This window comes from Chelonoidis abingdonii, chromosome 15, assembly GCF_003597395.2.
Source record: "Chelonoidis abingdonii isolate Lonesome George chromosome 15, CheloAbing_2.0, whole genome shotgun sequence".
NCBI classification, from domain to species: domain Eukaryota; kingdom Metazoa; phylum Chordata; order Testudines; family Testudinidae; genus Chelonoidis; species Chelonoidis abingdonii.
Genome location: NC_133783.1, coordinates 6,828,941 through 6,850,867, shown reverse-complemented (window position 1 = coordinate 6,850,867; position 21,927 = coordinate 6,828,941). Strand labels below are relative to the sequence as shown.

The 21,927-nt window shown below is 40.5% G+C and overlaps 1 protein-coding gene across 13 annotated transcripts in view; it reads right to left on the bottom strand.

The window, feature by feature from the left end:
- The window catches only part of ZMIZ1 (zinc finger MIZ-type containing 1), a 522,010-nt gene that overhangs the window by 42,372 nt on the left and 457,711 nt on the right, over window positions 1-21,927 (bottom strand). For all 13 annotated transcript variants that reach the window (XM_032786391.2, XM_032786404.2, XM_032786405.2 and 10 more), the window contains one exon: window positions 1,113-1,227. In XM_032786391.2, the coding sequence (XP_032642282.1) occupies window positions 1,113-1,227 (115 nt within the window). The remainder of the gene's footprint in view (window positions 1-1,112; window positions 1,228-21,927) is intronic.

The following is a 21,927-nucleotide window of genomic DNA, read 5'->3' as shown; positions in this document are numbered from 1 at the left end:
TGCTGCTGCTTGTGCTACTGTGGCTACAGTACTATTTACACTCATGCTACCTCGATGAGACTAACACAAGATGCTCACAGGAGATGGAGAATCACACCTCAAGCCCATAGGGTGGACATAGCCTAAGGCATAAAGTGGTTCAGTGACTTGACTAATGTCACATACAGCATGTGGTCCTGGATCCAGCTCCTTTTCAAGTAAAGGGAAGTCTTTCTACTGGCTTCAATATCAGCTGGATGGAGATTTGAGTTTCTGACACAGTGAAGTGGTTGGGAATTTGCCAGCTGAATCATTTTCCAATGGAAAATGGAGTTTTCACAAAACTGAATTTTTCTGTGGCAAAATGTAAATTTCTCAGAAATGTCAATTTTCCACTAAAAAAATTGAAATGACAGCTCCCCAACTCAAGAGAAAGCAAAATGGACAAGAACATTCCATTCAGGCAGCCAGACAGATGTAGCAGTGCTGGAGGAGAGGTGGAGAGCCAGGTGCTTGGCCTTTGACTCTTTGTTTGGAAGGTTCTGGTCAATTTCTCTTTCTGCCTGCAAACTAAAAAATTCCATTTCAGTTCTCCTGAAACAAAATTTTATGGAAGTCCCTACTGTGAAAAGTTTTGTATTTGGACTTTTCATCCCAATGTGAGATGACATTTTGTTCAAAAATACAATTTTTTTCACGGGAATGGATTTCCATTTTCTGGACAGCTGCACTCTGGCACTAACCACTTAGCTCTTGCCTCTGTCCCAGTGCTTCAGAACATTGCACCAGGCTAAATGAGAAAAGTTTTCTATTAAGGACTCAAGAAAAATGCTATAATAAACATGTTAGGTCTGATAATCACCCCTCTCCTGTACAGAAAGCAAGTGATGCTTGCAACTGCCACCAGTATAATCTGACACTTCCATCCACACAGTTAAATGTGTTACCAGCTCAAAATACATCAAACCTTAACATGTAGCCATTGTGCTGCCAGAAGAAGAAAATAAGTGGGAAAAAATACAGTTTTATAACAGTCCTTTCCTTTTTTTTCCCTCTAATTTTTTTTTCATTTTACTGACAAACATTTAACCAAAATGCATAGCTCAGAGTAGGGAGCATAAAATGAAGCTTACCTGGCTTTGGGAGGTATTAGTCACACCCCATACTGTAGTGACCACTGATAAAGAACCTGGTGGTTGGTTGGTGTTTTGCTGCCAAGGAACAGAGTCATAGGGGAAAGACCCATCACTGTAAAACACAAACACACCAGAGTCATGGTTTGGAACAGTTAAATGAATGATGGTTTGGGAAGAGGGGATTGATCTCTTAACAGACAAAGGCAGATGGAGTAACCTTAACTCCTCTCCAACTTATCAGCTTTATAAGTATCATAGTATGTTTAAGAAATGGGCATTTTCTGTTTGGTTACAAGCAGAGCGATCACCACAGCATCAAAGCAGAAGGGAAATTAAGTTAATTCATTGCACATAAACCCATGTGGTGATGGATAAAATGAAGAGTTCACCCCTAAACTCTGCCACCTGCAGAAGTAAAAATAAACTCTCGGCCACAGCTTTCAACAATAAGAACATTAAGCTAGCTGGATGTTTGGATGCATTCATTTTGCAAAAGTCATCCATCTCAAGCTCTTCAACAATCACTGCTTCAGCTGTCTCATTCCAATTCAATTAGGTTTTGAGACAAGACTGCAGCCCCACTGTCTGCAGTTGGTACCAGCATGGCCAGAAGAGCCTTTAAAGGAATAGCAGTCCAACAATAATTTTCAAAAAGTGAATTAAAATCCAGATGGCGTCCTACTGCACGATGGATGAGCTGTATGCCAAAAAAAATTAGCTAATCGGTATTCTAGAAAATCAACTGCTGAAACTAAAAATGCATCCTTTCAGATAACTATGTGGTGGAGAGCATTGGGTTTTTCCATAAACTAAATCCAACAGATAAAAGCAAGAAGCCTGTCACATACAAGTCTTGGTGCATACTGTACAGAGAAAGAATATGTATATGTATATATTTTGAACTAAAACACAGTGTACATGCAATATAATTACTGGATAGGTCAAACCTCAGTTAAATAACAGGAGGTATAAATACAATATTTTTTCCTACATATCCTATTTAGCATTATTTGGTTCATGTGTTATTATTTATTACTTTTTAAAGTTGATTCTACGTTTATGACTTTTTCCAGGTCATAAACTATTTAAGGAACACGCATATAGTCCTTTTATTTTAAAGAGATACTGACAAGTGGTTTAGGCCATGAATTCATTTTTAAACTAAATTACAAATTATAACTCTGACCCTGCAAATGCTTATCTAGCTATCTAAGAAACTCATACAACTCCCATTATCGTAGAATCTGAGTGCCCCACAATCTTTATCCTACAAGGCAGGGAAGTACTGTTATCATTTTCCAGCTGAGACACAGAAGTGTCATGCGGGGGTCTGTGCTGAGCAGAGAATTGAACACGGGTATCCAGCTACCACTCTGACCACTCGATGATCTTTCCATTCCCCTATGCCTCAGGACTACTTGAGTGTAAAACTGAGTTAACAGGTATGTACTTGAAGGATCAAAAGATATAAATATTTTTCTTTTCAAAACTTGGTGTGAATATTATGGGGTCTGGGATGCCCTTGTGTTAAGTACTGTACATTCATGCTCCTTGCCCCCAACGAGATTACAATCTAGTAACAGTAAAATTAATAATATAAATTAAAATTAAGTAATTAACATACATTTTAAAAAGGAGGGAATATCTTTAAAACTGTGATTATCCAATTTTTAAAAACACTTTCTCCTGACCAGACAGGAAGTCCACCAAATCTACATTTTCTGTCTCATACAGCACATTGCAATGTTTCTCACTGCACAATGTTTCAGCATGATACAATATTTCTAATGCATGCAGCAGCAACATCCCTCCATCAACATTGCAAAAATGCATATTCAGCCCAGGATGGGAGATCCTCAGGGTCTGAGATTAGGGGCTGATTTGGACTTCTGCTTTAATGCCTTCCACCTTTTTCTCTCTACCCATGTGATGTTTACCACTTTTACTTCTTTCAGTGGATGTCTACACTGGCCTTCTGTAGTCATTTATGGTACATTCTGACATTTAAAGAGAAATCCTTCCCACATTGTTCTTGTTGAACAACACAAGGGTAATTAAGTCTCTTCATTATACCCTGGAGGGCAGTGAGTCAGCTGGAGTCCACTAAAAGAATACTAATTTAAAATAATGTTAACGAACCCGCACATGCTAGGGGTCAGCAGAGGTGGGCCAAGCAGCAGAGGAAGCCCTCAAATGAAAAGGAAGAGAAGGAAGGCGATTACTTTTCAGGCTATGATGTAGCGATGATGCAACCCAGGGCCGCCCGGGGGGCAAATGGGGCAATATGGCCCAGGCCCCATAGGGGCCCCCACGAGAAGATAATATTCTATAGTTTTGCAACTTTTTTTACGGAAGGGGCCCCCGAAATTGCTTTGCCCCAGATCCCCTGAATCCTCTGGGCAGCCCTGCTGCAATCATTCACCACAGTGCAAAGAAGAAAGATATTAAAAAAATATTTCCTAGTTGCTAACGCATATTGAAGCCAATGCTGATGTCAAAGAGGTAAGTGAGGCTTTACATTTAAATAACTTTTTAAAAATTCAAAGAACAGACAAACTAACACCATGAGTTGGTTTCAGATTTCCATATCAGACCTGGATTCACTTCTCTGCTCGTCTCCTCTTCCAGGTTGACACAGGGTCGCAGGTGCCCATGATTCTTCACCATGCTTTTCAGTCCATGGCACAGGTTCATAGATCTTGGAGTTCCAGTCCTTTTCCCTTGACATCCTTCCATCGAACCTTCGGTCTTCCATGTCCTTTCTTGCTGTCCTCTTCCTCCTATGTTTTCTTTGCTGGTCGTTCTTCCAATCTTACCACACCCAGGCTACCTCAGATGTGCACTCCTAGCCTATCAGGTAGAGTCCCAAGTTCATTTATCCCCTAATTTCTCCCAGGCACATGCTCTACCCTCCACTTGGCTGCCATTCTCCTCAGTATATTATTTTCTACTACCTATATCTTCTTTTCTTCCAACTCCATAAGGCCCACTGTTTCCAAACCATAGAGCAGGCAGGTACAAACACATGCAGTGTAGATCTTTTCTTTCAGTTTGTTACTTAATTGCCAGTTCTGCAGTACTCCTGCCACCTTTTTCACTGCCACCCACGCACACTGGGTTCTTATTTTCAGTTCTTCAGCTCTCCCTCTGATAGCACAAAGTGTACTTCCCAAGTACATTAATTCTTTCTTATGATTCAGCTTCTCACCTGAAACTTCCATCAGTAGCTCTTCTTCCACTTCTTCAGTTTTCTTTGTGTTTAACTTTCAGAGTATGATCTTCAAACTCAAATGCCCACTCTGATACCAATTGATCAATTCCTCTTTGCCATCAGCAAAAAGGGCTAGATTGTCAACATGCATTAGTTTTCTCTGTCTCTTCACAGGCTCGAATCTTCTAATAGTTGCCTCCATAACTAAGATGAAGTGAAGTGGACTTGGCACACTGCCATGTCTCAATCCCACCATCACCTCAAAATACTTCAAAATTACAAGTGCTATCACCATATTTCCTGACCCTCAATACAACTCTGTATTATCTCCACTTCTTGAAGTCCCGCTGCCATCCATCTCAATACTCCAAATACCAACTCCTGCAGAACCAACTCATGAGCTTTCTCAAGATCAATAAATGCAACTCAGCAATTACACCCTCCACTTATTATTCTTTCAAACTTCTGTCTCATTGCAAATGTCCTTCCCTTCCTAAAAACATGTTGCTTCTCTCCTACATTTTCCTCCACCTTACCCTCAAACTTGCCTACAAAACTCTCTCAAGGAATTTGAGGGTAGACTTAACAAAGTAATGCCCCAGTAGGCACTGGGATCATTTGCATCACCTGTACTCTTCTAAAGAGGTACAATCAATCCTGTTCTCCAGTCTGGTATCCTTATTTGATCCCAGTAAACACACAGTAATCTATGAAACCTCTTTACTCCAGTACTTCCAACTACCTTGATCATATCAACAATTATGTTATCTTCACATCTGCTTTACCATTCTTCATCTTACTCAGTGCTGCTGCTTCTTCACGTACAGAGATTGATATTTTTTGAAACATCCCCATAATTACTGATGGTGTTTGAGCTCGCAAATCTTTCTTCTCATTTCACAACCTTTGAAAATATCTTTTGCATACCTCTACTACCTCTTTAGACTTAGTCACTGATTTCTTCATCTCTTGTGCTTCATTGTTTCTTTTTTGCCAACCTAAAAATAAACTTCCTGCCATCATCTTCCTTCAGTTTTCTGTACAAATTTCTCTTCAGCCTCCAATCTTGCGTTAGCAACTTCCTTTTTTTCCTGTTTGAATTTTTGATTGTTTCTTTATCAAAACCTGCTTCCTCAAACTCTTTGAATAATACTTTTTTTCTTTTTAACTTCTCTGGTACATCACATTCTATCACCAACCTGTTCTCCAAAAGTACCCCATCTTTCTACTCATTCTGCCACATATTATCTCCATGAAAAGTTCTTCAAAATTCCTCTGTTCTCCCCCCACTTACTTCATTGCCATTGGCATGAAAGCCTTCACTGACCTTTTGGCAAAACTTTTCCTTCTTCCCTTATATAACCACCAATGAAATTTCTTCCTCAATTTCATCTTTCCTCAGGTTGCTGTCGGATTCCAGCTATTAATACTGTATGTTGTTCTGCTACATATTTACTTTATATTTTTCACCATTTTCCTGCGTCTGATGAAGTGGGTATTGACCCACAAAAGTTTATGCTCAAATACGTCTGTTAGTCTATAAGGTGCCACAGGACTCTCTGTAACTTTTTACAGATCCAGACTAGCATGGCTACCTCTCTGATATATTTTCATATGTCCTCTTCTTATCAAAGTACAGTCTACACAGTCTTTACTTTTTCCACTGCAGTATGTTACCAGGCAGGATTCTCTTTTTTCAATCCATGTAGTCATCACTGAAAACCCATTAAACAAACACCACTCAATTCACTTCTCTCCTTCTGCATTTCTTTTATCACAGTCAAATTTCCCAATTCTCCTTCTACTGGGCTCCCTTCACCAAAATTATAGTTAAATCTTCACCGACCACTAACAAAAATTATTACTCTCAACCACACCAGTCATCATGTCAGACAGTCACTACATGAAAAACGAGGTTTATGTAGTGAATAGAAATCAGTGACTAGCAATGATTCACACATGATTTGTGGCATTTATTTGGAAATACTGTGTGTATGTGTAAACGAAGATTTATTTTTAAAAAAGGTTTACATAACTGACACTAATTTGTAAGTTCACTTGTTAATGCAAATATGTGTATGTGTATCAGGCACTCCATTTACACATCTCCACTTACTGAGAGAGGAATGATTCACATTGCTTTTTGTGCATGGAGAGGGTTAGGTTTGTTTAGACAATTACTTACCTTTATGTTTATAAACTATTTATCTTAATAAAAATAGTCAGTTTAAATATAGCAAATACATCAGCTACAGTATGTAAACAGACAGCTTTGTTCATGAGGTAATAAACATGATTTACATGGTCAAGGATTTGCAAAAGATAATCTAACAAAGATTAATAATGAAGATGTGTGAAAGATTCTTGGTGATGCATTTGTATTAGCATCAAGGACAACTACTGATATAAAGATGTAATACAAATCTCACAGGAAAGTTAAAGTGAAGGAAGGGAAAAGGACAGACTAGATAACCTTTAAAATGTTTCCAGTCCATGCATATGCTGTGATGAACATATTTCTCTTGTTACCTTTTCCTGTTTTATGGTTCTGGGATTCCCAACAAAGCCCTAAAGGCTGACGGAGACATAACCCACATGTAATTTATAGCGCTAGGCATTAGCTTTTCTGAAAAAAATACATTTTCACTTCAAAGTTAGGCTATGGTTATGCATAAACCCAGCTATTTCATGCAATTAGGCTCCCAGCAATTTCTTTCCATTTTTTCCCCCAAATCTGCTCTCCAGTTTTGGTTGAATCTCTGTCATTTGAGGCGTAGGTGCTCTCCTTGGCTTAACTACAGCATCTGCAAAACGGCTAATATATAAAAACAGTCATTTAAACATACTACCGGCACCAGCGATCCTTGGAATGACAGTGATGTGGATAGACAATGGCCATCACAACACTTACTGTCATCTTGAGAACATGACCTATGAAAGAAGGCAGAAATAACTGGGTTTATTTAGTCTGGAAAAGAGAAGACTGAGAGGGGACATGATAGCAGTTTTCAGGTATCTAAAAGGGTGTCATCAGGAGAAGGGAGAAAACTTGTTCACCTTAGCCTCTAATGATAGAACAAAAAGCAAAGGGCTTAAACTGCAGCAAGGGAGATTTAGGTTGTACATTAGGAAAAAGTTCCTAACTGTCAGGGTGGTTGAACAATTGGAATAAATTGCCTAGGGAGGTTGTGGAATCTCCATCTCTGGAGATATTTAAGAGTAGTTTAGATAAATGTCTATCAGGGATGGTCTAGACAGTATTTGGTCCTGCCATGAAGGCAGGGGACTGGACTCGATGACCTTTCGAGGTCCCTTCCAGTCCTAAAGTCTATGAATCTATGAATCTCTCCCATTTCCTTGTCCATTAGTCACCTATGGACACCTAAAGAAACACTTGGTTGCAGGGAGTTGAAATTCCAGAGTTCAAAACTAGACTAACTTTCTTGGCTCCTTTTCCACAATCATTTAAATGAAACCAGTGTGGTCTACTGGACAGCATGCTGAACTGGAACTCAACAGATTTAGATGCTATTCCTGGATTTGTTGTTTGATTGACCTTGGGCACGTAGCTTTGCCTCTCTCTGCTTTTCTTCTGCCTTTTCGCAGTCTTATAGTTAGATTATAGCTCCTTGGAGCAGAATCTGCCTCTTACTATGTGTACATATAGTCCTTAGCACAATAGGTTCTCAACTTTGGTTATGGCCTCTGGGTGCTATTACTGTAATACAAATTAAATATTTATTATTATTAATAATAAATATCCTCCCTACCAACCCATAAAACAAAACAAAAACCATTACACCTACAATGGATAAATTAAGTGAGAAAAGGAAATAAACCCTCAAGCCTCTCGTACCAATCAAAGGACTTCTTATTATATGCCTATAAATTTAATAGCTTTATGAGTTTCTACTTTATTTTATTTCATGTTTATCTGAGATTCTCTATAACTGCTATATAAGTTAACTTAACTTATAATATAATGACACATTGCCATCAATGAGCCCACTTAGTCTGGTCACCACTGTAAATTTAGTGTCAACTTATTTCAATGGTTTCTTATTGTAGAAGATATGTTATATTACTAAATACACACACTGAATTCCAACATTCTTTAGATTTTTCAGTGTGCTCACTGCATAGTGTGAATGTTAGTGTCACTAGGCTTCTCTGCTTCATTCCTTTTGTCTACATGAATAGAACCATCTTCAGTAAAAATGAAATTACAAAAATGGACAGAACTCCATTAGTAACTTAGTTTTGATAACAGTAGAAGGCTTCAGAAAGGAAATCAGATTGTATCTCACCACAGCTCTGAAACTGGATGTTCTTGGTAACCTTTTCAATATATACTGAAGCAAGCCAAAAATTTTCTTCATAAATTATTTTTGGATGAAGAATGGCTTTTGTAGTGGTCAACACAGAAATTCCCATGGGAAATAGCTGATTGCGAGAAAATTTTGGGAACCCCAAACTTGAAAATCAAAATGCTTCTGCTTTTGGCAATCAAAACCAAAACATTCTCAGGTTTTAGTTTTTCAACAACCCCCCAAAACTTCTGAAGAAAACTTTTGATGTTTTCCACTTTATTGAAATTATTCACAGGAACAAAAACGAACTCCTGAGTAGAGTAGCTGTAACACACACATGCATGTACGTATGTGTACAGTGCACTGTTCATTCAGCAGAATGAAGAGTACACACCTGCAGAGTCCCCCTAGCACAAGTATAAACAGCACTGTAGTTGATGGGGCATGACCGAGGCAAGGAAAGACACACTTGAAGGGTGTAGGTATGTATGCAAGCACATATCATATATGCTCTCTACTTGCCCAAACCATGTCTTTCTGTCTCCTCTGCAGCAGTGTGGTGTCCTTCTGCCTCCCTGCGTCTGGATCCTTTCCCTGCTACAAGGAAAGACTCCCTGTGGTGGGAAAGGATCTGGTCGGGGGAAGGCAATGGAGAAAGCCTTAGGCAGCTGCATGCTGCAGGAAGAGGCTCTGCCATAGCCTTTCCTCCCCACAGTGAAAGGCTCCAGCTGCAGGAAACTGCTGGAGCTTCCCTCTATTGCCAGAGACTTTCACTGACACATGTAGCTACACACCAGAGCATGGACACAGCCTGCCTTTCACTGCAGTGTGTAGCTACACATATGCTATGCCACTGCCAGTTGTGTGCAGTGTAGATGTAGGCCCTCCAACACCCCCACAGATGGAGTGTCCCAATTTGGAGCTCTTTTGGTTTAGAATCAACTTAAAAAAAATAAATAAAGCATTATTATTATCAAAATTTTATCAAAAGTTATCACATGCCCTTTTAGGCTATTTTTTTTTTGTGGATTTTAAAAAACACTGCATACCGTACAGAAACATACAAATACATATTTACATATAAGTACAGATAGTCTTAACTTTGAATACCGATACATTTGAAGCTTGGCACTATGAATGCTGTGAGTTGTAATCGGATGCCTTTCTGTCTGGGGCTGCCCAGACCCTGGATATATGCCAGATAGGGACCAGAATGGAAGCAATGGCATGGGAATGGGCATAAGGATCACATACATTTGATTAATTCATTTTTATTAATGATTTAGAGTGTAGCCCAGGCGATCCAAGCCAACAGGGACATCTAAGGAGTCACTGTAAGGACAACAAATAATATCTCCATTTATGTAATATCCTCTAAAAACTGGTTTTACTTGTTTATATATATGATAGAGAATGAAATAAAAGAATCCAAGCATGATGGTGTCATGGTGTAAAGATTTGTATTAGCGTAAGTTTGGGGTGGCTACAATACTTTGACTATTGAAGCTATAGTGAATTCTGCAGCTTTTCCTAAAATAAGTCAATATTTATTTAATATTGTCATTTGTATTATGGTCATTCTTAGTGGCCCTCATCATGAATTTGGACCCCACAGTGCATACAAATTTATAACGAAGAGGTGGTCTTTGCCTCAAGCACCATAAAAACTTGATCTCATTCCACATCACTGATTAGTCTGAATATGCCACGTTATAGAAAAGCTATTTTAGAAATGTTTCAGAAGGTTCTTGAGACTATTTTTTGTATAATCTCCACCAGACTTTCTTAGTAGCATGAGTATAAATGCACAAATCACAGAGGGCAAGACAAAATATCATTTTTCTACTTCATAAATGATCCCAAGATGTTTTCTATACATAAAAATGTCTAATCTGATATCTCTCAAACTTCCCAACAAGATACATGTGTTGCGTCTCCTTTTGGAAGGCTCTGAATCTCCCGTTTCCAATGGCATTAAAGCAGGCATATCTAGTGCTACATGGTTGACAAAGACCTGCCTGAACCCCAGTGTTCCAGGAATGTTGACTATATTGGGCCATGGACCAGTGGAAATTGGATTGGAAGGGGATTAGGAATTCCACTTTGGGGTGGAAAAAAAGGAAGAGTTTTTCTGGCTGGTTGCTGGGGAGGGAGGGAGGGAAGTAGCTGATTGAAACTGTTCTAGGCAGACAATTTGTCCAGTTTTAAGCGGGACAGTCCTGTTTTAAATGGTTTGTCCCCTGTCCAGTTCTGAGACAAAATCAGATGTGGTTTTGTCCAGTATCACAGATAGGGGTAGCCAGTTTCAAGAGTGTGCTGCTTTGCCCCTGCTGTGACCTTGTATACATGATGTGTGTAAGATCACACCGATTGGGGCTTGGTGTGCTCTTCAAAATGGTGTCCTCCATGCATGCAAGGTCATGCCAGCATGGATGGACCCACCCATGCTGTTCCAGGAAGTACTGGAATGTCTGGTATTATTGGAATGCAAGAGTGGCCACCCTAAAACTGCTCTGAGGTTTGGAATGTCACTCCCCATAAAGATTAGTCAGTGGGCAGAAGGCAGGTGACATAGTGAAGAGGTGCATGATAAATGCAATTTATAACATGGCTCTGCAATTTAGCACATGGCTAACACCACGAAATGCACGCAGATGTTAATTAACCACCATCGCTACTGAAATTCAGTTATTTTTGGGGTGGAATTTGGTGGACGTTTAACACTTCAAAATTAAACCTGGAGGTCGGAGGAGGTTAGTACCTCTGGATACTGTGTGACTTGAACGTTTTTTCTTTGAGTGTGCAGTGGACCAAGCCTGTGAGGCCTACATAGCCTATGTATCGAATTGGGGTTACTTGCATAGTAAGACACTACTCAGCTTGAGTTAGGGTATTGGGATCTGATTCTCTATATCTGATTATGAATCAGGCCCAAGTATTTCTCTTATAAATAAATACATGTTTCTTAACCTGAATACAAACGACACACAGAATCCTGTTATATTATATATTCCACATGTCTAGACACATGTGCATGCAAACATACACAGCTATATGCAACTTAGTTCTGGTTGTGTAGAACAAATGACAACAAAGCTATGCAGTTAAGAAACAAACACACTCCCTGCATCAAAAAGAGACTGGATGGGATTATCACCATATGACATTGTGGGACTACAACATCCACTCTGATTAAAGAAGAAAGATTAAAGCATCACATCCAATTCTGTCTATTGTTACACAAGTAGACCACGCAATGTGCTATCACAGTCGCAGATTACAGTTACAAATTCCACCACTAATGGCTGTTATTAACATGCCACCTGTAACCTTTTCTAAGATGTTAAAAAATATCTTAACATTTTCAGCTTGACAAACGCAGTTTAATCTTTATTGCTTTTCAAAGTACAGCCAGACCCATGTCTTATTTATCTCACATGTGCCAGAATGCAAAACCAATTCCTCAGTTTCCCCCCCAGTCAGTTGCAAGGCATTAATTTTGCTCTGGTTTATCAATATACCTGGGATTCCATATCCGATTGCTCCTTTGCAATAAAAAACAAAACAAACAAACAAAAAAACACCCACCCAGTAGTCTACCATTGCCTGTTGCCTTGGTAATCCAAATGCCTGGGTACTCGCTGATTATCGGAGAATGAGACTCGCATTGTTCACACTGCAGCGCGTCTGCTATGTTAATGTGAGATAATGGCAGCCAGAAGACTCCTTTTGTTCCCAGCTTTGCTGTTTATTCATAATGCCTGGAGGTCAGCGGCTGCTACAACAACCCAGGAAGGAACCGCTGAAAGCGTGAGCAGATTCCACTTCTGCTTTTGCTACTGAGACAGCGGGTGGGGGGGATGCACAGAAATAAGACTACTGGAAGATCTGCAGAGAGTCTGACTCAGAGAGAAGGTGCAGCAGCAACCAGGAGGGTTTGATGCAATTGCACTTCTGAGATTACAGATGAAGTTAATTTATTCTCCCCCCAAAAACAGAAAAATTGCTTTATTAAAAAAAAAAACCTACTGGAACTGAGGCCGTTGATGAATTATTTTCGATGGAAAAGTCACAATGAGATTATCTTAGTTTTGAATTTCAGACACGAGTTCAGGGGCTGATCGATTTGCAGTTCAGATACCTCAACACCTCTGAATAGAAGGAAATTACTGAATGAGCGAGCAGCTTGTGCCTTTTGATCGGAACCAATGAATAATTTTTTTTAAATTTCGATTTCTAGGACAGAACAAATTGGCCCGTGTCCAGTGGAAGAGATGGATCTTTTAGAATGAAGCATAGTAATTAAGTAAAATGTGTGGATGGATTTTCCTTTGTTTTACTTTGAGATGCAGTTTGTGGACTAATTCCTTAGTAGTCTAAGACAAACACGGCAGAGTGCTTCCACAGAGATCAGGGATGTGAGTATGCTGCGTTAACACAGAGTCAGATTAGCCAGGGGTGACTGTACTGGTGTGGTTCAAAAGCCGGGAGGGAGGTGGAAAGCCTTCCCTAGGCAAATATGACTTCACTGTTTTGGTGTGACTAAACTTCATGGCATGTAAAGGATAGGTTTGAGAAATCTTAACAGAAGTCTTTAATACTTTGCCTTTTAAAATGATTTGGAAAATGCTATTGCTTTAAAACAATGACAGTGGCAAACTATCAAATCTCTCTCTTTTGACATGGTAAGTGGTAAATGAGACCATGAGCAGGATTACTGCACGTTCCCTGAATTCTTTACTTAGCATGGTGGGAGATGAGTAAATTCAAGCAGCTCCCTTGGCTAATGTGTTTTCCTCAGTCTTTTAACAGCCTCTTTATTTGAAGAAATAACCAATGCCCATTAAAGGCATTGTCAGTATCTAATTAATTTCACAGATACATCTGTACAGGTTGTTGATGTGCTCTGTCTATTGAACAGACTCTTTGTTGTTATCGCTAATGAAACACAGGCAGTGATTTTAGCTAGAGTTCCTACCCACTTTAATTTAGGGGAACCATTAGAAAAGCTCTCCATCACTTCAATTACTAGTGACTACTTCCTTTTCTTCCCACTGTGAAATTTAGTGAAACTTGAGAGCCCAAGTGTATTAGAATGTTCAAAAAAAAAAAAAGATAGTCATATATCAGGAATTTATTCCTTTTATAATTGCCACTCTAACTGAGGTAACTTATTGAGGGTGTAATTGAGGAGATTCATTTTTCATCCAAGTGAATCAACTACAGGGTTTTTTTTGTTTTTTTTTAAAGAGAAGGTGTCAGGATAAAAATCATATTAAAATTCTCATAGGTACTACTATTAACATTAGAGTGGGGGCTCTCAAACTGGGGGTTGGGGCCCCTCAGTGGGTTATGAGGTTATTACATGGGGGCATCATGAGCTGTCAGCCCCCACCCTAGACCCCACTTTGCCTCCAGCATTTATAATAGTGTTAAATATATTAAAAAGTGTTTTTAATTTATAAGGGGGGAGTCACACTCAGAGGCTTGCTATATGAAAGGGGTCACCAGTACAAAATTCTCAGAACCACTGCATTATTAAAGTATTAAGTATTAAGAGTATTAAGTAAAGAACTCTAAAAACCAAATGCACTTTCTACCATTTATGCCATTATTATTATTATTTTTAACTTTTTGCACTTCACTTAGATTTGAAAATGAAGCTAGACTGGTAAATTCACTTTCCATCCAGAGTCCTGTCACTTTCTGGTTTTCAAGCAAGAATGTGATGTTAACCAATTGTTTGGGTTTCCATCACTTCAGACAGCCCTTTAAATAGCTATCAAAGTAACAACCATTTCTATCAGTAACACCCTGTAAACCATGTCCCCTCCCACCAACCTCACCCTCTGTTTCTCTCTTTTTTAAAAACAGACACAAAACTTAAAGTTGGACCTGAAACTGTAGTGGTCTTTTAAATGGAAAATCCTGATTCTCAAAGGGCCTGATCCAAAGCTTAACAAAATTAGCAGAGAGACCCCCCAATGACTTTAACGAGTTTTGGATAAGGCCCTACATAAAAGTGCACCTCACAGTGTCACCATGCAGTTATCAGGCTGACAATCAAATTGGTAAAAACAAGGGATATGGACACAGCTGAATGATTTTAATCCAATGCCATCATAAAGGAGTTGGTTTCACCAAAGACAAGTGACAGAGGGAACCTTTCTACCACACTTGATGAGCACAAACAGGGTTGTACATTCAGCACCAATTATTTGCTTTGTACAGTTGCCTTCATGTAAAAAGCATGATACTGTTATAAAGGTCAGTAAACTAAACAGTAAGTTACTAATTTATTAACTGCAAATAGTAAATATTCAGCAAAGTTTCTCCAGAAGCATTTTAAAACCCTAGCATAGGCAGGGCAAGCTGTATTTCAACAGGTTTTGACCACCTGAGGTGAACCCTAGCAAGCCACTCAAGTATCACCTTGAACAGCTAGTATATGTAAAATTAAAACTGCCCTATCTACACTAGGGTTTTAAAATGTGTGAGCTAACACCTTGTATTAAAAAAAAAATCACTTTATATCCTAGCGCAGACAGGACAACAGAATAATATTTCAAACACAATTCTAATACATATGCACACATTCACACAAACACATACATGTAAACTGTATGCTACTAATATCATTGGTATTTATTATTAACATTGCAGTAATAACTAGAAGCCCCAGGCAAGAATCATTGTGATTGGCATCGCACACAGAAATAATTAAAAGCTGGTCTTTGCCCTAAAGACCTTGCAATCTAAGTGTACATGAAGAACATACACTTAAAGGAAGACATAAGAAAGAATCTTCCAATTGTTCTTTGAAGAAATGAGGTCTCTAATCCCAATGTGCATCATTAAGACAGATCTCCAAATTATATTGTCCAGAATATAAACACCACTCTTTTACATTTTTTATTTAAAAGACAATATCTAGCAATTATAAATCATAAGGTGTGGTGAACGGTGTCTCAAGACTTCAGTGCTAGAATCTGCATACTTGTCATTCGACTTTTGCTTCTGCACTTCCAGCTGCAACATGCATTCAAGACCTTCTTCCATCTCTTAAGACAACACGCTGACCCCAGATATTAATAGTGGTCTCATTTACAGAGCAGCATGTTGAGCAAAGGCAAGATTGCACAGAACATTTTGGGAAATCATTTCCTAACAATCACATTACAACCTTTTCTGTACAAAGTTTTCAAGCACGAGTGGCCACTTTTACCACAGTTTTAAGCAAACAAACTCTAGGTACCGCAATGCTTTCCCTAAGTCTTACTACTCGATCAAGGATTTATCATACAGAACTCAACAGATTTTGGACTACGAACTTTTCTTTAATCTATTTCCTTCTGATGGTGCAGTCCACCCCCTCCCCACATAATAACAACCCCTCCCCCCCTTTGCAGAATCAGGAGTAGCATAGGTTGCCTTACTGGACATATTCCTTTAAATTAAGCATTCACCATCTGTTAGTCCTGTTCAGTCCCTTATTATACATATTTTACAGTTTCATCACAAGAAGATGGACATTCTTTCAAAGTCTGCAGATGCCTCCTCTGTTTCAAGCCCAAGCTAGGTGTGGAAAGGACCCAGACTCTCAGAAAAGAAGTGTACATAATATAGAAAGGTTTGTTTTCACAAAAAAAATGGCCTCTGTTCCACTGCTTCTACTTTTAAAATTACTGGCCTTGGAAAGTGATTAAAACAGCTATCTTCACTGTTAGTCAAAATTGCCAGAGATAGTGATGGAGGCAGACTCTCCAGTTGGTTCAGAAATGATTCCATCAATACTCTGGAACTGGATGACATCTGACCTTAACAAACCCTAAACGCACACAAAAACTTTAGCTGCAAATTATCTCCAACAAGCCACAAACACCTCCCTACACCTCTGTTACTGGCTATATTTCAAATGGAAAAAAAAACCACCATCATGCTATCTACCTTAAAACAATTTTAAACAATATCGAAAGTGCTATTTTGGAGCCATGGCTTAGACATAAAATAATAATGATAATTAAGAAATAAAATGCCTAAAACCTAACTGAATTACTGGTTAATTCGAATGTCAGTTTAATTTTATCACAACCTCCAGAACCAAATCATTTGTATTAAAAAAATAGCTTTATCCCTTTATTTCAATCAATTTTGATTGCTCTAAGCAGGCATTATTATAATTCAATCACTGGCTATAAGAAAGCTGCCATTTAATTAATATGGAAGGCCAAAATTCAAAATGAGATAGAAGATAAAAAGAACCAAAGGAGGACTCACGGTAACATATGAAACTACAGCAGCCAGCTGTGTGGTTTCAGACATTGTTATTGACAGCGTAATCATAGATATGCGCTGTACGATCTGTAACGTGCACCCTGGCACTTGTACGGAGTCAAACTCATCACAAGCAGCAGTAACATAGCTCCCACACACTCTGAAGAAAGCTATGCCCATTTAAAGCTGGGCTTAATAAGGTCCAGGTAGAACAAGGTCAACCACTTAATTCAATAAATGCGGTAAGTATAGACTTGATCAAAATAAGAGGAAGATACTGTAATAACAATAATTTGTACTTACACAGCACCATTCCCCCAGGATCTTTAAGTACTCTACAAATATTAATTAAAACTCAACTACCTTGTGTGATAAGTATGTGTTGTTATACATATTAGCACAGATTGGGAACCTATAGTGTATGTCACTTGCCCACAGCCACATAGTTTGAAATTTACCCTATGCTGAGGGCCAACCCCAGGATTATGTGCTAAATCCCATTTAAACTCTCACAGAAGGGCTAATTTGGGACTTAAGTGATGGCCAGGTCTCATGTTGGCGCTCTGCTCAGGGATGGATTTTCATTAATCAACATCAGTGTTGGGAACAAAATTAATGAGTTTATTATCCAGTCTTGCACTAACTACCGCACCACACTGTGTTTACTGAAATATCAAATGAGTTATTTAAGAGCCAAGAGAGATCTCAGTGCTCCATAAAACACAAATGACAACTCCTGCCACAAGGAGCTTACAATCTAACCACATTTCATGTTGAACTAAAAGCATGTCTTTTTTCAAATTGAAGTCTTTATTTTATTGAACTGTTTGGCTTTCATGCAACTGACTTTGCACCCAGTTACTTTACTATTAGTGAAAAATATTGAATAAATAATTAGAGCACATAATTGCCTCTAACCTTTAAACGACAACATTTTGTATTTATGAAAAACCCAAGCAGAGAGAGATTTTCAGGTTCTGTGCGTTCAGAACCACACAACCCGAAGCCATGGCTAAAACCATCCAAATATATACCTTTTAACACAAGAAACTTTCAGCCTTGCTTTCTGCTTCCCTTTGCCCTGTGTTTGACCTGAAATATTACTGTCAGAGCCCTCTTGGCCTAGTTGTTTCAATTTTTCACCAACCTAGCTTAAGCTTTCAAAAAACAGTTGGACTATACATGAGGAATGGGACAAACCTGGAAGCTTGTCCCCGAGTTCCTTTGAAATTCATGTGCATGTATAACACGGGTCAGCAACCTTTCAGAAGTGGTGTGCTGAGTCTTCATTTATTCACTCTGATTTAAGGTTTCGCGTGCCAGTAATACATTTTAACATTTTTAGAAGGTCTCTATCTATAAGTCTATAAACTATTGTTGTATTTAAAGTAAATGAGTTTTTAAAAATGTTTAAGAAGCTTCATTTAAAATTAAATTAAAATGCAGATCTTATCAGTTTAGTGCAGTGGTTCTTAACCTGGGGTAGACGCACCCCTGGGGCAGGGCCGGTGCAAGGATATTTTGCGCCCTAGGCAAAACTTCCACCCTGCGTCCCCCCGACCCCCTTGCACATTGGTCATTGAGGGCAAATCCCAACGAGCCTTGATAGACCCCAGGAGCCAGCCTCCCCAGGGGCCAGCCATGCCCAGGGGCTGCTCCCCAGACCAGGTTCCCCTCTCCCCGCCCCCTGAACTCCCCTGGAGGGTGCTCAGCCCCACCACGAGCCCTCCTCACCCCATCCCGGTGGCCCCTACCCTGAGTCCACTCACTGGCTTTGCCAGGCTTGGGCTGCTGCAGCAGCTCAGCAGGGAGGAGCCGCCTTCTGGAGGCACAGGAGAGCCAGAGAATCCTGCTTGTGGCAGCAGCATGCCCCAGCTATGGAGGAGCCAGCACGGTGCAGGGGGGCAGCACCCCTGCAAAGGCGGTGGTGCCGCTAGTGGGGAGTAGCTGCGCCCCTCACCCCTCCCGCCCGGGCTGTGGCCCAGTGCCCCCTCGGGGGCTCCTGCAGGCTGCTGTGGATGCATGCGGGCACCAGCCCCCATGCACTCCCCTCCACCTAGGATTACCATATTTCAACAATCAAAAAAGAGGGGAGAGCATTGCTCTAGCCCGGCCACCATCCACTCCCTCCCACTTCCCACTCCAACTGCCCCTGTCAGAACCCCCAACCCACCCCCCCGCTCCTTGTCCCCTGACTGCCCCTCCTGGGACCCTTGCCCCTAACTGCCTCCCAGAACCCCACCCCCTACCTGAGCCTCCCTGCTCCTTGTCCTCTGACTGCCCCCTCCTGAAACCCCCCCAACCCTAATTGCACCGCTAGGACCCTACCCCCTACCTGTCCCCAACTGCCCCAACCCTTATGCGCACCCCTGCCCCCAGACATACCCCCGGGACTCCCACGCCCCATCCAATCACTCCCCGCCCCCTGACAGGACCCCTAGAACTCCCGACTCATCCAACCCTCCCCCTGCTCCCTGACTGCTCCCCGGGACTCCCCTTACCATGCCCATGCTGGTCAGATGCTGGCTCCACGTGGAAGCAACTCCACGTAGAGTGCTGAGGCAGCAGGAGTAGGGGAGCTGCAAGAGGGGTAGTGGCAGCAGCGGCTCCTGCTTCCAAGAGCCGCAGAATCCGAGTGTGGTGAGGGGTGAGCTGTGGGGGTGCGCCTGCCTGGGCTGCGGCCCAGTGGGCCCCCCACCCAGGGGGCTCCTGGAGCAGATGCATGCGGGCAGAGGTCTCCGTGCACCCACCGGCTCCCTCCTCACTGTGTTCGGGCTCTGTGGCTCCCAGGAGTGTGAGCCGCTGCTGCCCCTCCCACAGCAGGCTCAGGGCCCCGCAATCCGGCGGCTCATACTTCCAGGAGCTGCAGAACCCGAGTGTGGTGAGGGGGGAGCCAAGGGGCGCACCTGCTACTGGTCTGAGGTCTTGGCCACTGGCCCCACTCAGCCTCCTGCCGGCCACCTTTGGCATGCATGCCGTAGGTTGCCGACCCCTGATGTATAATAATTGATAATTCAGATGAAAATTATCTTGAATGTTATGATTCAACATCTTAACAGATAAAAACACAAGATGGGGTAATAGTTGGTGTATGTTACAGACCACCAAATGACACTACGGAACAGGATGACTGCTTCCTTATTCACCTATAAGGTGTAGGGCAAAAAAAAAAGCTGTATGATCATGGGGGATTTCAATTTGACATAGGCTGAAGGGCTCATGCTGCCAGTGGTAAAACATCCTTGGAATTCCTAAACATTATAGATGACACTCTCCTAACTCAAAAGTGTTGCAGCCAACATGGATGGGTTCTTTATTAGAGCTTGTCTGAAAGAGGAACAGATCACAGAACTAATAAATAATGGTAGCTTAGGTACAGGAGATCATGACTTGATCACATTTATAATGTGCAAGCAGAATAAATTCCAGACCAGTATATATTATATATATACTGGTCTGGAATTTATTCTGCTTGCACATTATAAATGTGATCAAGTCATGGTCTCCTGTATATACTTGGTCCCAAAGCTGAAAACAATTGAGCTAAATCAGCTGGAAGGAAGAATTTAATCAGAAAAATCTGAATGATAATTAGAAATCATTTAAGAAAGCTTTATAATATCCCAAAAAACCCATGATCCTGGAAGAAGGCTGTACTAGTTAAAAAAAAAACCTGGTTTAGAGGGGAAGCGAAGGCAACTTTAAGCAATACAATATATAACAAGAATAGGGAAGTTGACAGCACTGAATATAAATCAGAAGTTAGGAATTCTAGAAAATTTGTAAGGGAAGCCAAGGGACACAAGGAGAAATCTATGACCAGGATAGTTAAGGAATGAGAAGGAGTTTTTTAAACATATGAGGAACAAAAAGAACCAAGACAATGGTATTGGTCCATTAGTAGATATAAGTGTTAGAACAATAATAATGCAGAAAAGGCTAAGTGTTCAATAAATATTTTTGGTATGTATTGGGGGGGGGGAACATTTGATATAGTCTCATCATATAGTGATAACATGCTTTTTATTCCGCTAGTATCTCTGGAGGTTGTTAAACAGAAGCTATTGAAGTTAGACTTTTTGAAATCAGCAGGTTAATATGACTTGTGTTCAAGAGTTTTAAAAGAGCTGGTTGAAGAGCTCACTAGATCGTTAAGGTTAATTTTCAGTAAGTCTTGGAGCACTGGGAAAGTTCCAGAAGACTGGAAGAAAGCTAATGCCTCCCTCAACCCAGTTTGACTTTGTATCCTTGAGGGGGGGATTTCATGATTGCTGTTAGTCCTCTGTTTTTTTAAAGGGAAAAACCAAAAAACCCCAAACCAAAAACCAAAGAACAACCCAGTAAATCCCCACTCTATATTTAATTTATGTTTTATAGGTTCAATGCAGAACAATCATGGAAATGTACAGTTTCAGCAAGGACTGCAAGGCAGTTGCAAATCAGCTATACCTGTCCTACCATCTGACATATAATTTACAATGGCTAGATTAGGGTCCAATTTAGAGCTGAAATGAATGCACATTCTGAAGTGATGATACAAATACTCAACAGGCCTCAGAGGCTGCTGCGTGCCATTATGTTAAATTTCACCACTACAAGAAGATATGCCACAGAAGTGATGTTTCCAGTGGGACATCACAGCATTGAACAACTCTGATTTAGGATTTACCTCATAGTGCCAGCCAAAGTAAAGCTTTTTTTCCCCCCAAGATAGTATTCCAGGAGAAAGAGAGAGAAGTGTGGTGTTCAACTGGACATGCCCACTTGTGAACATAACTGGAGGGTACGTGTTAGTACAGGCGGTGACCTATTATGAGTACATGGAATACCCAAAGACTATACTATTGATTTCATAAACATTATATGTATCCGTATGGGCTAGGGATTTTATTCTAATCCCGTGGAGGAGTTACAGGAGTTTCCTAGAGGAACAAAAATCACTGAGGGGTAATACAAATTTCTAGGCCAGTAACCTCAGCTCTTGGAGGAAACTGCATGTACTAGTGTAATCTGGTTT